Source organism: Sycon ciliatum, chromosome 3 (assembly GCF_964019385.1).
Source record: "Sycon ciliatum chromosome 3, ocSycCili1.1, whole genome shotgun sequence".
Taxonomy (NCBI): domain Eukaryota; kingdom Metazoa; phylum Porifera; class Calcarea; order Leucosolenida; family Sycettidae; genus Sycon; species Sycon ciliatum.
The window spans coordinates 42,548,986-42,565,830 of NC_088645.1; the positions used below are offsets into that span (position 1 = coordinate 42,548,986).

General features: G+C 46.7%; 1 protein-coding gene across 1 annotated transcript in view; it reads right to left on the minus strand.

Annotated features, from left to right (window-relative positions):
• Positions 1-3,807: 3,807 nt before the first annotated feature.
• Positions 3,808-16,845, minus strand: part of LOC135813109 (uncharacterized) — a 27,326-nt gene continuing 14,288 nt past the window's right edge. The window contains exons 4-8 of the mRNA XM_065326327.1: positions 16,079-16,174; positions 13,304-13,381; positions 10,744-10,836; positions 10,029-10,142; positions 3,808-5,009 (exon numbers count right to left, since the gene is read on the minus strand). Of these exons, the coding sequence (XP_065182399.1) occupies positions 4,062-5,009; positions 10,029-10,142; positions 10,744-10,836; positions 13,304-13,381; positions 16,079-16,174 (1,329 nt within the window). The 3' untranslated portion in view covers positions 3,808-4,061. The remainder of the gene's footprint in view (positions 5,010-10,028; positions 10,143-10,743; positions 10,837-13,303; positions 13,382-16,078; positions 16,175-16,845) is intronic.

Sequence of the window (16,845 nt, forward strand, 5' to 3'; positions counted from 1 at the left end):
TTTTAACACGCATACGGTCCATTCTTGAATTTTACTACAAGAGGCACGGTGAAATCACGTGCCTTGTGACGCAAGAATGCCAAGTCGCGTGGATCACGGCTCACGAGATTTCAGAGTCACCTGGCCTTCGTCTAGGCCTTGACGGATTATGCTAGCATAATTTTTCGCATAATTCCTACCAAAATCGAATAATCGCATAAGTCGAGGCAAATTGCATACGAATCGCATAAAATTGGAATAATCCGCCTGTTCGCATCAAATTCCATACAGTTGTACATGTTCTACAAGACAGTAGATGCACCAGGAGGTCGTAGGTTTACGACTCCCTTGATAACATGTCCAGTCCACTACAATCAGTGACGGTCGTAGCTAGGTCGGACGGTGCGTTGACCCCGGCCCGTTGAACTTCTGCTACTACAGTACAACGCCCTCTACAAAAAAATTCCCCTGCTATTTTGCACCGAACCATCATATACATAATACATTAGCAGCATATGTGAGCATAATGCGGCCTAATATGATAACTTTTAGCATAAAAATAGCATAATTCTGCAATTTTTTCAGCAATGCGAAAAGCATAATTTCACGAAAATATTAGCATAATCCGTCAAGGCCTACCTTCGTCAAGTGCGCTTGTATTTAGTTGTAATGATTATGTTACTCGCCTTGAACGCCCGTTGCTGCGTTGGTCTGGAAGTGGAAGTGATCACACTTGTGTTGTTAGTGCGCTCAAGAACACGCTGACCGTGTTGTAGGCCTACGAACCGGGACTTTCCCTGACCACGTACTGTGACGTAGGTCGAAGACCAGTGAAAATTGATGATGAAATCACATTCTTTATGACGTAAGAAATCTCTCATGCAGTTCACGCGACAAGTAGGTTAAAGGGGAAGTTAAGGCAAAAATTAAAATTTCACCAGTTGTAGTCTTCGGGGTGCTGAGTCGAATGGTCTTGGTCCGAGGAAGCTGAGACGCTCCCTTCCTACTTGAATCCCAATCGAACTCGCGCACTTCCACCGAAACTGGGTGACTGCGCCCTACTAGATGGGGATTTGTATGCAAAATGTCACTAAAAGCGCCATTTCGTTCTTATAAAAGCACGGATGACCGCGATTGGCCCATATGTTGTAGTCTTTTGGACGCTGAGTCGACTGGTGTTGGTCCGAAAAGGCTGCGATATAGCGTTCCTCCTTTATTCCCAATCGAACATGGTTGAACAAGCGGTCACGTGCTCCTGCGTACACCAGTCACCTGGTCACCGTGCTTGCAGGGTACAACTTACTAGCCTGTTTGACCTTTTTTGGATGCACTCCTGTCACTCGAGTTGAACCTTGGTGTGAAATTTGTCGCCTGCTAGCGTGGTGACCAGGTGATTTGGGCACCCAGGAGCACGTGACCGCTTGTTCAGCCATGTTCGATTGGGAATAAAGGAGGAACGCTGCATCGCAGCCTTTTCGGACCAAAACCAGTCGACTCAGCGTCCAAAAGACTACAACATATGGGCCAATCGCGGTCATCCGTGCTTTTATAAGAACGAAATGGCGCTTTTAGTGACATTTTGCATACAAATCCCCATCTCGTAGGGCGCAGTCACCCAGTTTCGGTGGAAATGCGCGAGTTCGATTGGGATTCAAGTAGGAAGGGAGCGTCTCAGCTTCATCGGACCAAGACCATTCGACTCAGCACCCCGAAGACTACAACTGGTGAAATTTTAATTTTTGCCTTAACTTCCCCTTTAATAGTTCGTGCATGCTGGCAGCCAGTGCTGCTCGCGTGCCAGTCAACACAGAGCGACCTCGCGCCGCGCTAGCAGCTTATGTCGAGCATCGACATGAAAACAAGGGACTTTTACTGTTGCCTTAGTGTTGGACTATTTTCGGGATTGCAGGAGGTAAGTGTGAAAGATGAATAACTCTCCATGCTGTAATGGGGGCATATTTCAACGGCTTGCTGCCATTGCAACACTCCAAGGACAGTTTGCGAGGGTTCTAGCTAATCTTACCTCTGCCATCATGGTCTGTTCCGAGTAGCGTTCCAGTCACGTTCGCGATCGATGGCCGCGTGTCGTGAAACAGGAAGCGTCATCCTACGTCACAGAGCACGCGATCTCACCGTGAATCTTGCAATAAAATTCAAAAACTGCGCTCAGGACTTCAGTCACTTTTGCATCAACAGTCGCACAAAAAATTATTGGTGGCGCAAGGAGAAGCTTGTCGTTTGGAGTGACAAGTGATCACCGCTGCTTTTCCTTGTCAGAGCCAACAATAAACTTTGTTCTGCGGCCTTGGGAGTAGTGTTGGAGTAGAAATTGCTGAGGAGACGTCGCGGAGGGGCGAGCTTTCCTGCGCAGGTATGACTTTGGCCGTATTTCAGCATGGTGGAGTGGAAAAATTCAAAAAAGTTTATTTCAAGAAAACCCCAAAAGGAAGATGGGGGACATGTCCTCAGCGCTAGAAGAGGTGTTCTACTATCTGCCGGTGTATAGTTCTGGCCAATTGGGGACGTAGCTGGCTGTTTTGCCAGCGCTTGTAAATTGGCTATTTTCAAGACGATCATTTGTGGCGTCAGGGGGTGATGGACCTCGTCTTCTGGGATGCTGGCGTGGCTAAGCGGTACTGCTCCAGGAACTCTCCTAAGGTGAGGCAATGTTGGCTTGATGGAGTTTTGTTCATAGCTTGTTCGGATACGCTGTGGCGTGACTCGTTTCTAGACCCATAAATAATGTGATATTTCGGCCATTTTTGAGGGGTATGCAAATTTCAAGGTTCCCTTCAGAAACTTTTTCAAGGGTTTTGCACAATCGATCCACACCCCAAAGGGAACCTACCTGCAAATTTTGAGCGAAATCGGAGAGATCCACTTGCACCCATACTTTGGTATTCTCAGACATGCTCTCTTAAGGCTACTCATACTTCATTTCGCGTACGGGAAATTCGCGCGATGGCTTTTCCGTATGCGACCCGTTTCCCGTACGGGAAATGAAGTGTGAATCGGCTTTTAGTCTCTAGCTCTGCCTTTGTATCGGTCTCTGTCTTCGTCTGTCTCTCGTCAAGAAACCAGACATGGTTTTGTTATGGATATCAGAAATGTAAAGTACAAAACATGCAGATAAGCATTAGTATCAGGTGCTCACTGAACAGCTTCTTGAACATATGGTACTCCGACTATGGAAACCATGTATGATGCAACTACACAAGCCCCCCCCCCCCCCCTCCCCCAACCCTCGTCCTCAAAGCATACAGTCATAACAATCCACACACCTAATCAATAAATCCGTTGATCCCCGAGCTGCAGAAAGTGCTCAATGTCAGAAACAGAGATTAGGGCCGGGTTCCACTGCGGCTCCGCTGCTCGTCTTTCGCGGCTTGAAACGTCATCATTACCATAGTGACCACGGCTCGAGCTGGAGCAGCGAGTCCGCGGCTCACCGCGAGCTTTTGCTACGATTCTTGACCAAAAACTGCGAGCCACAGTCGCGGCTCGACCTGTTTCCCGTACTTTGCATTGTTTTGTATGCCAGAATTTTAAAATTCAAAATTTATTTCGTTGCGCAGGCCAGAACACGAGGATTTGTTTGATTTCGCGCGCGCGCGCGCAGGCAGGTGAAACGTCATCAAAAAGTGTGGACCACGCCCGCGGTACCGCGAATGGCGAGTGACAGTGGAACCGCGCTGCTCCGCTGCATGCAACCAGGTGCCGCGGAGCAGCGGAGCCGCGGAGCCGCAGTGGAACCCGGCCCTTAGAACATAGCAGACTCAGAGGAGGATGCACGATGAAAAATAGTTTTCAGTTCATAATTCACACTCCTGCTGTGGAGGCATCAAGGAAAGAATGGGTAAGTTTGGACGTGATTATAGAGCTAAGAGTGATATTCACTTAACCAATCTGCGTATATGTTACAGGGGATGAGGCAGCGTACAACTAGAGGATTACTTGACAACCAGAGAGACGTGAAAACAAAGATAAGCAATTTTCTGATTATAGAAAGAAAGTGAAAAGCAGTACAGTTTGCATACTGTAGTTATCATCAGTGATTGACTGTAGTTAGTAACCTACTACACTCACACACTCATATCCAGTGTGTACAGAGAACCAGAACTGTGAGGTCCACATACACTGAGTACCAGTGTACTGCCAAACAGTCTGAGGGATGGAGTGCAATAACTGTACTTTGGCACAGCTGGTAGTGGATAGACCTGACCAGATGAAATATCATGTACAACACACTCAGTAAAAGGAGCGTTGGGGCAAATAACCATGCTATGGTCAGACAGTGCGCATGCTGCACTAAACTTCAGGTCACCACGATCAGGTGGACAGGTGGACACCCACCTACCATTATGGTGTTTGAAGAAACAACCAGTATTACCACCAACTAAGTACAGTGAATCAGGGAATGAGACAAGTGATGCTTTGCTGCATGGTTGTGGTAATGAAGGTAATACTAGGCTAGCATTGGATGATGCAGAAGAGCTCCACTGCTTGCTAGCTAGAGAATATGTACTAACATGTTTGTGATTTGATAAATCATGACTGCCACCATATAGAGAAATAGCATCATGACATGCATGTAGAGTACACCAGTCATGGCGACAGTGCGAGAGCTCCATAAGTTTGGTCCACTGACCACCACCACCACCACCACCACCACCACCACTGCGGCCGCCATCACCGTTATCTGGTGTGTCGCAGTACTGCAGAATAGAGCGCACCCATGTGTTGGTGCTCTTGGAAAGCGTTAGACAGTACATGTACAGCATACCACCATGGGATGCCAGTGATGGGCCAGCCAGCTTACTGTATTCACTTGGTAGGTCAATACTGCGCCATGTCTGCAGGTCTGATGTCTCAATGATCTTGGTGATGTCCACACCATCATACCACACAGCAACCAGCTTGTCACTGTACGTGGCAAGCATGGCATGTTTTCCATGCTGTGGTATTTCCGGACGTGAAGTATTCCAAAAATTAAAAAAACTCTTTCCATGACCTCCTACTACCTTCTTCCACTGCATGACAAAATAGAACCACATACACATACACATACACATACACACAAACACACACATACACACAAACACACACATACACACACCTTGACCTTGACCTTGACATACAGCTGCCGTTATACGGGTAACCTGCAAAACCATAAACACACACACACACACTACACAGACACTCACCAACCCCAACCCTCCCCCCCCCCCACCCCCACACACATTACACAAACGCACGCATGGAAAAAATGCACAGAAATGGACATAAATTGTTTCTTTGGACGTAATTGACAAAATGTAGGCCAAACGGTAACAAATTTCCAGCTATGTGTTTCCTCGGTTTCAGATTGATGCAGGGTAGTTCGCCTGATTAATCTGAAGAATACGTTTGCACAAATATATTGACTGTATCAGTACTCGAACCAGGGACCTTCGCTTTAGGCCGGTGATGCTCTAACCATTGAGCTATGGTGTAGCTGTCATCCCGGCAGAGACCGTTCAAATATTGTGATGGTGGTTTTATGTGCACGGTCTTTAGCCAACACTGAGGGCAAGTTCAAACTTCAAAATCAGCTCTTGTCTGTTTCAGTCAAGTGCAGCTTAGCATCCTTTTCACATGCGCTGCAACTTATGTGTACCTGGTGCAACGTTTACAGAGCCAGAGAGGGTTTGAGCCGGGTTTCATTCAAGTGTGGCTGCTGCACGTAAATCGGGAAGTCGCAAATGATAGAGGTAATTTTTTTTACAGCTGCGGTGCTATATTGTCAGGATCGTAGGTGTATGAACAATGCTTTGCTTTCATCATCATACATGTAAGAACAATGTGCACTGGACACTCGGATTATATGCGCCTATCGCTTTTGCCTGCTGGAGCATATCACCGTGAAGAACAAAAAGTGCCCTCGACTGAAAAGGATAAAAAATCATAGTTGGGTTTATGATACCTTTTTGTCTCCATTTTGTCCATTTACGTACAAAAGTAACAATTTGTGTCCATTTCACCGTCTGCAAACGGCTAGAGAAGATTGCAGTGGGTGAAAAGACTGTAATTTGTTGTTTAGAAATGTTACTCTGTACAGGTGGCCTATCTGCAGGAATTAGAGCATGATATTGGCCTATGCAAAGCTATGTAGCAAAGTAGACCCTATGGAGAAATGTATATGAAGAAAAGAGGACCAAAGAGCTACAAGTTACGCTAGAATATCCACTAACGCCAGCAGTTACTTTACAATCAGCTCATGTGATAACATTGCACGACACTGACCAACAGTACAGACGTTCTACACCTAACTGGCAATCAGCTCTAGTACATCTTGGACGCGCTCTCCAACAGCCTTCCAGTTTAGAAGGTTCTAAGATATAAGTTTCCGTGCATGGCACGGTAAGTGGAGTTAGCAACACACCAACATCCTTGCCATAAGCAACACTTGTACATGCATAACATGCATGCACTCCGAATTCCCGCGTTTCCGCACGGGACTGTGCCGAGCATGCGCATTACTCCAATTCGCCATGCTGTTGTTGCTGTGCTGACGGTCAAATTGTTTGACTATCGCGGCCGGTTTCTGATCACCACCACCCACCCCATCATCTCTCACTAGCATTCCATTCGAAACCATCCCGAAAGGGAGAACAGTAAGGATCGTGAGTCAGGCCGGCATTGAGCCAAGTGCGCCTATATTCGCTCACAAGTGCATCCTTTAAGCCATCCCGTAAGGAAGAACAGTAGGGATCGTGGGTCAGGCCGGCATTGAGCCAAGTGCGCCTACATTCGCCCACAAGTGCATTCCTACTGCATGCTCGTGTATTGACACATCTGAATTCAACAGGGATCGTGGGTCAGGCCGGCATTAAGCCAAGTGCGCCTACATTCGCCCACAAGTGCATCCCTACTGCATGCTCGTGTATTGACACGTGTGAATTCTCGCCGGGCAATTGTTGCCCCAGTTAGTGTCGGCATTGGCCATACTAACGCACAGCGGTGCTTGCAATACTAGCTCTGGCATTGGACCAGAATATTGCATATTGTATGCGGCAATTGGTGCCTATCTCCTGGTAATACAACGCGTAATACCTCCCAAACAGGTCGGCTTGTTGTGTGGTTGGTAATTATAGAAATAACATCTGAGGGGAAGGTGAAGGCTCCTTGGTCCTCTTTTCTTCTTATAAATTAATCCTTGGTCCTCTTTTATTCTTATAAATTAATCCTTGGTCCTCTTTTATTCTTATAAATTAATCCTTGGTCCTCTTTTATTCAAATAATCTACGTGGAGATAAAAGTTTAATAATAGCAATGAAAAGTATGAATGCCGCAGACATCACCACGCAACATGACATTTTGTTCAAGGTTTGGTTTTGTGTGTTTCCAAAATCGATTTTCACGTTCCGATCATCAGTGGAAATACGGAACTAAAGAGATCAAGGGAAAAACAAAGGTTAAAAATCCAAAGAAGTGTGACACATGACGGGTAACTTGTGGTAAGTTTTACAAAAAGTGAGAACTAAAATAAAGAGTAAGTGTGACAAACGGGCATGAACAGTGCAGAAACAACTCATGAACACGGGGTGCAAACTCACGAAAATAACCTAAGTGCTAAAACATGTTCTTTTTGCTTACACAAATCGGGCTTATGCGTACGAATACAAACAGCTTCAAGGACCTTCAACTGCTGGACATAACGGGCACGACACAGTACAGAGAAGTGGGAATCATCATACACACTCAAACAATCGGGACGAGATAACAAATGCAAATACACAGCTGACTTCTTACGAATTTCACCCTCATCAGCTCCATCACCTTCCCTGCCACCTGACTCCTCCTCGTCCGTTTTATCACCATCACCACCAGCCGTCTCACCGTCATCCGCCTCGTCTTCATCCGCCGCCTCGTCATCACCCGCCTCGTCGTCATCTGTATCCTCGCCGTCATCCGCCTCGTCGTCATCTGTATTCTCGTCATCCGCCGCATCATCACCCAACTCATATTCACCACCAGTCAGTCGTCTGATACCATCCATGTTCTCCTTCCTACGTCTGTCCCGTGTCACTGTCTTTACCTCATCTACGTCCCGAGATTGTGTTCCGTTTTGCCCCCGGCTTCCGGTCTCCTTCGATGCTCCGCGTGGGCCTTGGCCATTCCTAGCATATATTTCGGTTGAATAATTGGCGGTCGACCTCCGTGGTCTCTGGACCCACGGATCAAGCGCCGGAGGGTGCTGCGGTGTCCGCACAGCCGGATACTGTGTCAAAGAAATGGGCTCAATGTCTGTGATTGGCGGTACTGTTGTTGTTGCCGACTCCTCCCAAACCCCAGCCACCAACGGCACTGGTGGTGGCTCCGGTGGCGGCAAGGGCAACGGTGGAGAAGGCACATTCGGTTGGCTTAGTGATCCACCACTCTTCCTCTGCACCGTGTGTTCGACTTGCTCTGGTTGTGTCGGTGGTAGAGGGAGCGGGTTCTTGCGTGGTCTTCCCCGCTTCGGGCGCTTCGCTTTTGCTGCGTCCGGCAGCATGTGAAGTGGTACATGCTGCTTGATACGTGCGCTCAGGTGTTGAAGGGTCCTACCAACGTACCGGCTATCACAATTCCGGCACTCAAATTGGTAGACCAAGTGGCTCAATAGGTGGGATGGTAGGACATCCTTCCTCACCGTGAACGCACGTATCGTAGTGAACACAGGGATGAAGTGCGCCGCAAAGTATGTTTGTGTAACTAGCGTTTTGATTGTGCGGCACAATGTCTGTGATGCCTCTCCTTTCCAAGGTAAGGAAAGGTAGACTGGGCAACGACTTGGACCAATGATGACGACCTTTGGTTTTGATGCTGATTTTAGTAGCTTGTTTAGCAGTTCCTCCGGGTAACCATTTTTGAGAAACACAGATTTCAGAAAACCTAGCTCATCCTTGAGTCGAGAGGGGGAACAGATTCGCCGCGCTCTATCCACCAGATTCTTCACCAGGTTGACCTTATACAGGTACGAACAATACGAGTCAAACACGATATATTGTCCGGTAAATGTTGGTTTCCTGTATATTGACGTTACAATTTCATCGTTTGACTTCTCCACACGCACATCTAGAAAGGACAAGGTGTTGTTCTGTTCATGCTCAACCGTGAATTTCAGAGAGGGATGTAAGTTATTCAATCGGTCCAAGAAGTTACCCGTCATGTGTCACACTTCTTTGGATTTTTAACCTTTGTTTTTCCCTTGATCTCTTTAGTTCCGTATTTCCACTGATGATCGGAACGTGAAAATCGATTTTGGAAACACACAAAACCAAACCTTGAACAAATTGTCATGTTGCGTGGTGATGTCTGCGGCATTCATACTTTTCATTCCTCTTTTATTCTTATAAATTAATCCTTCGCTCTCCATCCGAGACTAACTATGAAGAAATGATACAAAATTTCCGTAATATCAGAGCGGCATACTGGAAGATAATGCCCAAATACTCCCCCACCCCTCCCCCTAATATATCGTCATTTCTTGCTCCATACATTTACGTAGTGGTGTTAAAATTTAAAAAAAAACAGTCTTCGCACCAGTTTTTGGTATTGGGCTACCTTAACAGTTCTAAGCATCCCCTAACCGGGTCGCTGACCCGGTCTTGGGGCAGGCACTGGTTGGGTTTTTCCTATTCAGAAAATAAAAGAACATTGGCATAGGCTGTGCTATGCTTCCCATGGTGGAAGCTGATTGTACGCGATGCCATTCAATGTAATCAGTAATTTGTTAGCACCATGCAGTGAGTGGCTGTAGACCCATTGGTTGTACTTTGTGTACACCACACAATGGCCGCGTATTGACATTAAACACCGCGTGTGGGCTGCAAATTTGGAGTAATTATCCGCAATATCCTTCACAATTTTCTAGATTGTTTGAAATACATTTTTGAGATTGTCACCGGGGAAAGGGAAGGGTATGTACTAACCAGACATATTCCAAAAAAATCTCCTAATCGATATTGCCTGACTTGCTACTGAAAGTACTTGTAAGATCAAAACAAAATAGACTCATCCAGTTGTACCTTTCTGCGCTTCTTGATGTTCGCAATCTGTGTTGGGGTTGGCATAGCAGGTAAGACATGATATCCTCTACCAACGGATGAAACAGCTGTGCTTGCAGCTGCTGTAGCTTCAGCCTGAAAGGGTCAGAGATACAATATCCATAATACCTCAAAATTATACAATATCATTGATTTATTTTACTAGTATCTGTAAGTTTAACTATACACACACCATACACACACCATACACACCCTATACACACCATACACACACCATGCTCGAATCAAGTGGAATCTTCGCTGCAAAATAAGAATATTTCAATCCAATTTTCGCCCGGGAGCCTTCATCAGGATTTAGGAGAAAAGCAAGTGAGATGAACCTATATCATGAAACACAAAGTGGAATGAACGTATCTGTAAGCATGACATAGTGCTATTGACTTTGGGTAAAATTGTATAGGAAAGTTGGTTGGTCCTAACACAGGAGCTCGTGGTGTGACTCACGTAGCTATCCGATAATCATGAGGTGCTTGTTGCACTGGAAACTATGCACCAAACTGCACCAAGCTGGCACAGTGGGGGAATGAGGTGGGGGAATGAGGCCCAATCTGGGATATAAAAAAGGAGCCACATTTGGACAAAATAGCATATTTGGCCTTATGCGGATGTTTCGGTCGCTACTGACATTGACTCTGTTGGATATCATACAACACAGGTATGCTGCCGTTCAACTTACTCTCGTTGCAGTAGCAGAAGCAGTGGCAGGAGCAGAGGCAGAAGCTGAACTTGCCCGGCTGTCTTGTGCAGCAATGGGACTAGAAACAGGTACCTATAGTTCAGCACACAGACACAGACACACACACACACACACACACACACACACACACACACACACACACACACACACACATACACACATACACACACACACACACACACACACACACACACACACGCAAACACACACACACACACACACACACACACATACACACACACACACACACACACACACACACACACCTCAGACCTCACACCTGCCCATCGCGGAAGCGGTGATAGCGAACAGCTATGTTAGACATAGCAACTTGTGCTGGGATTACACCATTCAACAGCTTGCAAGGCTGATGAATTGACCGCCACTATTTGTAGCCTGGTATCCACCACACAGCTGATTGAAGTGACTTTTTCTGGCCAGTGAATCCCTATTTTTCATTTTTTCCATTTTTCTTCTTTTTTTTCTACACACACACCACACCACATACTCCGGCATACACTGGCTGTTGGTAACCACCCAGGAGAATGAAAGAAAAGTCAGGAAGAGTCCGAGAAAGAGAAGAAAGACGTGTGCAACCATAATCGTCGGGAATTGAACCCGCAACCTCTCGATTGGAAATCGACTGCATATGCCACTGCACCATATGGGACACACACACACACACACACACACACACAAACACACACACACACACACACACACACACATCTTTGACCTTGACCATTTGACGCCCATTGCCGAAAGCGATGATAGCCATGCTACAGCAGAAGCTATAGCAAGCAACTTCTGCTGGGATTGCACCATTCAACAGCTTGCAAGGCTGAAGAATTGACCGCCACTATTCAGCATGGTCTACACCACACAGGTAAAAAGTGGCTTTTTCTGGCCAGAGAATGCCTACTTTGGTCTTTTTCATTTTTCCCCTCACACTCATCACACGACTTCTCCTGGGTGGTTACCAACAGCCAGTTCATGGCGGACACACACACACACACGCACGCCCGCGAGCGCACGCACACACACATACACACATAGTACCGCAATTCCCCGTAAGTAAGTTCTCCCCAATGACTTAGTACCCCCCCCCTATAAAAAATACACTTTCCACTGCCGAGGTTATCAACCCGAAAGACAGTTCCCCCCGAACGATAGTAAGTTCGTACCCGTCCTACATGTACAGACACCGTACAGTACATACATCATATGCACAGACACTAGAGTTGCGCAGGCTTCCCACTGCGTGTCATTTACCCCCGAAAGTTAGTACTCGGTTGGCTGCTAAGTTCGAAAGTTAGTACGTACTAACTTAGGGGGAAATGCAGTACTGTACTGTCCTTTCTGACTGCCAGAGATTGGTCACGTGGGTCTCCCCGGGAGAGGGGAGGGAAGAACTCAAAAGGAATCTTGGGAAGAGGACTCTATTGGCTATTTCACCGCCCAACCGCCAGCACCCCTAAAATCCACAAACTATGGTGGAACTGGAAAAGTTGTATTTCTCGCCGGCCGAGCGCAGCGAGAGAGTTTTGAGTCTCACCAGTGTCCCTGTCGTCCCATCCTTCATTTCTGTGCAGCCTATTATTGCTTTTCTATCACTTTTTGCCATGATGTGCTTGCCATGCCTACATGATGCATACTCGCTACTGGGGATATTCACCTGGTTTCTTTCCCTCACTGCTGCCGTCGGCGCGAGGGGTTTTCCCGGCTGGCTCGGACCGGGAAATTAATCTCACGGTCCCAAGTAGTTCTGCATCATGGCCTATAGCTGCCATCCGCTTGCACACCTCTTCTATCCGAGACACTCTGTTCTCAGTCCTTGCTTCCATACCTCACTCGTTATCCGGTTGACATCTGGCTGCGGCCAACTACGCTTCATCTGGCCAGTTCTTCAATCCAAAGGGGAAAATGACCCACGTGCCATCAGTATGTGTGGCACTTTTTGTGAGCTGCCTTTGGAGTGAAAAACTTGTCAGCGCCTTCTAGGTTCAGCGTGGTCTCATAGCTCAGTGATTAGAGCATTGCTCATGACAAGCAAAGCCCCGGGTTTGAGTCCTGGTGGGTCTGGCGTTTTCTCTTTTCAGGCAGTTCACTTCCCCGACTGATCCTTAGGATTTTCTTATGGCAGGGTAGATATTTGACCCAAAGGTCGGCCGGTTTTTAGTGCTTTCACATGTTGGAACGGGCTTCCAACAAGGAATTTCAACATGAAAGCAGAGAGTGTCGGTGCAGATTGTGAACTACCCCTTTCATTTTTTTGGTCCTGTAGCTTGTGTATATAGAAATGATCGCATATCCGCTCTGACGTCTACCACTCTCTAATGTGGCGATGCACAACTTGTATTATGTGTGCACTGACAGCCCTACAAGTGAATTAGGTCACTGTTCAGTTGTGTGTGTGAACAGGTAGTCACACTCGTCCCACAGTTCTGCGATTTCATGTCAGAGTCTATGTAGAAGCATGGGCTGATAAATCGGACTAGTGTGAAACCGGCAGTACAGAGAAAAATGTTGCGCAACTTACCGTAGCTGTTGCAGCAGAGGCAGTGGCAGATGCAGAACTTGACAGGCTTTCTGGCGCAGTGGAAGGCGTAACCTGCGGCTGATGGAAATACACGCACACACACACACACACACACACACACACACACACACACACACACACACACACACACACACACACACACACACACATACACACACACACACAAACACACACACACACACATACACACATGTGCACACAAACACACACACACGAACACACACGCACACGCACACATCATGAGAGTGTGTGCACATGCAGACAGGCACGCATATATTCATACACGCGAACCAAAAAAACATCAACCCCAGCAGTTGGTCGTACATCAATTTCCTTCAATCCAAGTTACAGAAAAGTTCAATACACTATGGTCAAGCCCGCCATAGTAGGGCGTGAAAGGTTTAATGCCTGTAAAGTGGGTCTGACGCGGTGATTTGAACCACTGGGAGTACTACTCCCTGATTCGAACGCTGTTTGTTTGAGTGTAGTGCGTTTGGCGAGCCGTGATGAAGAGCTATGGGAGGTACATAAGTCGTTTGAATATAGCACAAATCGAGGACATGTGTGGCGAAATACTAGTTTGAATTTCTGGTATTCCCTCTTGTGCGCCAGATATTTCTTGGCGCACCCGGTACACTCCACAGTACTTTTGATCAAGAAAGTCGTCTGCCTCTCCGGGAGCGTACATCTCTGCTTTTTTGTGTCACAGTGGTACTTTGCTCTCCCAGAAACCTCTCTGCTTCTCCACGATTCGGTGTATTGCCCACCACCTGCGTTCCCGTCTGAGAGAGGAAGGGTACGCCATGAACATCACGAACGCTAACGATTGATTTCATCCAAGAGATGAACGACGACCATGGCGAGAAGTGGAAGACAGGGGTGTTGGGCGATATGGCAATCTAGGACATGACAGTGACAGGTTAGATTCGTGCGAAGCAGACGAGGTCCTCTTCAAGAAGTCGAGTGCAGCTACAAAACCCCCCATGCTCTCTTTCTATCTCTATCTCTTCCTCTCCTGTAGAACAAATATATAAAGCGAAAAGAGCGCCTAGCGCCTTCGGGATTTGCACGCTTTTTACGAAGTACGTCTGAATGCACCAAAACACTTTTGAATGAGATACAGGTCTGCTATTGTGGAGGAGCATGCACGGCTTGATGTAGCGGTCAGTGGTTTGTGGGGCAGTCGTTTTGAGCGTACTTTACTTGATATACGGGTTTTTAATCCTCATGCACGCTCAAATCGATCTGCACCACACACTACTGTCTATCGGCGCCATGAAAAAGAAAAGCGGCGATGTTATGAAGAGAGAGTGAGAGAGGTGGAGCATGCGACGTTCATGCCTGTTGTGCTGTCGGAAAGTGGTGGCATGGGAAGAGCGGCAACATCACTCTATCGCCGAATCGCGTTATTGAGAGCGGAAAGGAGGAAGGAGCAGTACTCCCACGTAATATCTTACATCAGATGCCATCTCTCATTTGCCCTGTTGCGATCATGCATCATGTGTTTGCGGGGTTCACGGGGTCTTTTCCGTGAGCGATCGGTTCGGCATCCGGAGTCCGCTGAGCTGGTTGTTGCTGAGGCCCAGGTTGCTCGCATGTGAGAATCTATAAATTGCAGCAGATTATTTTTATTATAAATACTGGACATGGATATTTAATTAAACTGTACTCAGTGACTTTTTTTACATTCTACAGGCTACGTTTTATTGTTGTTATTATTGCAAAGCTTTCCTTTTGATCTTCAAAATTTGAGTAATAAATTTCTAATGTAAAAAAAAAAATAATGATCACTCCCGGCAAGCTCTCCCGTATCCGGTTTTTCCGTGCGTGTGAATGTGCCCTTAGCCAACCCAGTCAATTTCAACGGCTGTATCACCTTACTGTGAGTAATACCGCTTTAAAAGTGCTTGGATCCATACAAAAACTGGATCCATAGGGATCCAGTATTTGAATTTATAAATTCGTGCTCTGCTGTGACGTAGCACTTTCAAGCCCTACTATAAACCTGATTGCAGGCACAAATTGCAGTTTTCTAAATTCCTAATCTTCTAAAATAAGCAGGGTTTTAGCCAGAACAAAAATGAAGGAGGGGCGGGGGGGGGGGGAGCGGATCATCTGCCCCACAATTTAGTGAGTTTTACCGCCATCTTGTGCCTCCATTCTCTGCTGTGCTAAAACAGGATGTGTACATATAATGCATATAAAAAGGTGGCGATCGCACTCTGAAGGTTGGAGCATTCTCTCTGAAAGGGGGCAGTCAAAAAGTGAAAGAGGGTGTAGCGCCGCGCTATGTCGCTTTATCGAGAACCCTCAGAAGTCCAGCAGGCCCTCATGTTTGGGTTGGTGTCCACTGTACAAACTTCATCATCCACCAAAACACGAGCTCCGGTGTGGGATCATCCAACTTTTTTACAATTAACGCCGAAGTCGTTTCCACTATCTGGTTAAGTGATGCCTAGCAAGGCCTTCGGACTGGCTGGTTTGAGGGCAAAAACATTGCGAATGACAATGTATCTATCCATGAGCAACTCTGACTGACATTGCTATCCAATATTCATGAGGTGCTTGTTGCACTGGAAACTATGCACCAAACTGCACCAAACTTTCACAGTGGCTCAATGAGACACAATCTGGGATAAAAAAAGGAGCCAAATTTGGGCAAAGTAGTAGATTTGGCCTTGTGCGGATATCTTGTTCGCTACCGACATTGACTCTGTTGGATATCGTACAACAGAGGTATGTCGTTTAACTTACTCTAGTTACTGTAGGAGAGCCAGTCACGGCAGGAGCAGTGGCAGAAGCTGAACTTGCCCGGCTGTCTTGTGCAGCAATGGGACTAGAAGCAGGTACCTATAGTTCAGCACACAGGCACACACACACACACACACACACACACACACACACACACACACACACACACACACACACACACACACACACACACACATACATACACAAACACACAAACACGCACACAAACAGACAAACAAATGGTTTGTTACCTTAGAAGTTTTATACCTAGCAGTGACCGGATATCGGAGTGGACTCTAGAGGATACCCGGTTATGTGAAAGTTGTATTGGTATAATTATAGGGTGGTGCATGTCAGGGAGGGTGGTGCATGTCAGGGAGGGCATTATGAATTTTTACTATTTAACCGGCAATTAGGGTGATGGGTTACATCGGGAATGCTAAAGACTAGTTCACATTCGACGGGGCGCTACGTAATACGCCTTTAGAAGCGATGGGACACTCATGACGCTGATTGACGGCGTCCAATGTGATTGTCAGAAACGAGAATGCAACCGTGCTACCGTACAAACCGGGAAGTGTAGTACAATTTCCCGGCTGACATGGAATCAGACGAGAAACATCATCAAGATCAGGGCGAAAATCATCTGCTGTGAAATCCGTTGTTACACAGGATTCTGACAAATCTGCTACGATTTTCTTATGATACGATTTTTTGACCAAGTATGGCAGAATCGATATTTGATCCAAAGGTGGGCGGACTGTTAGTGC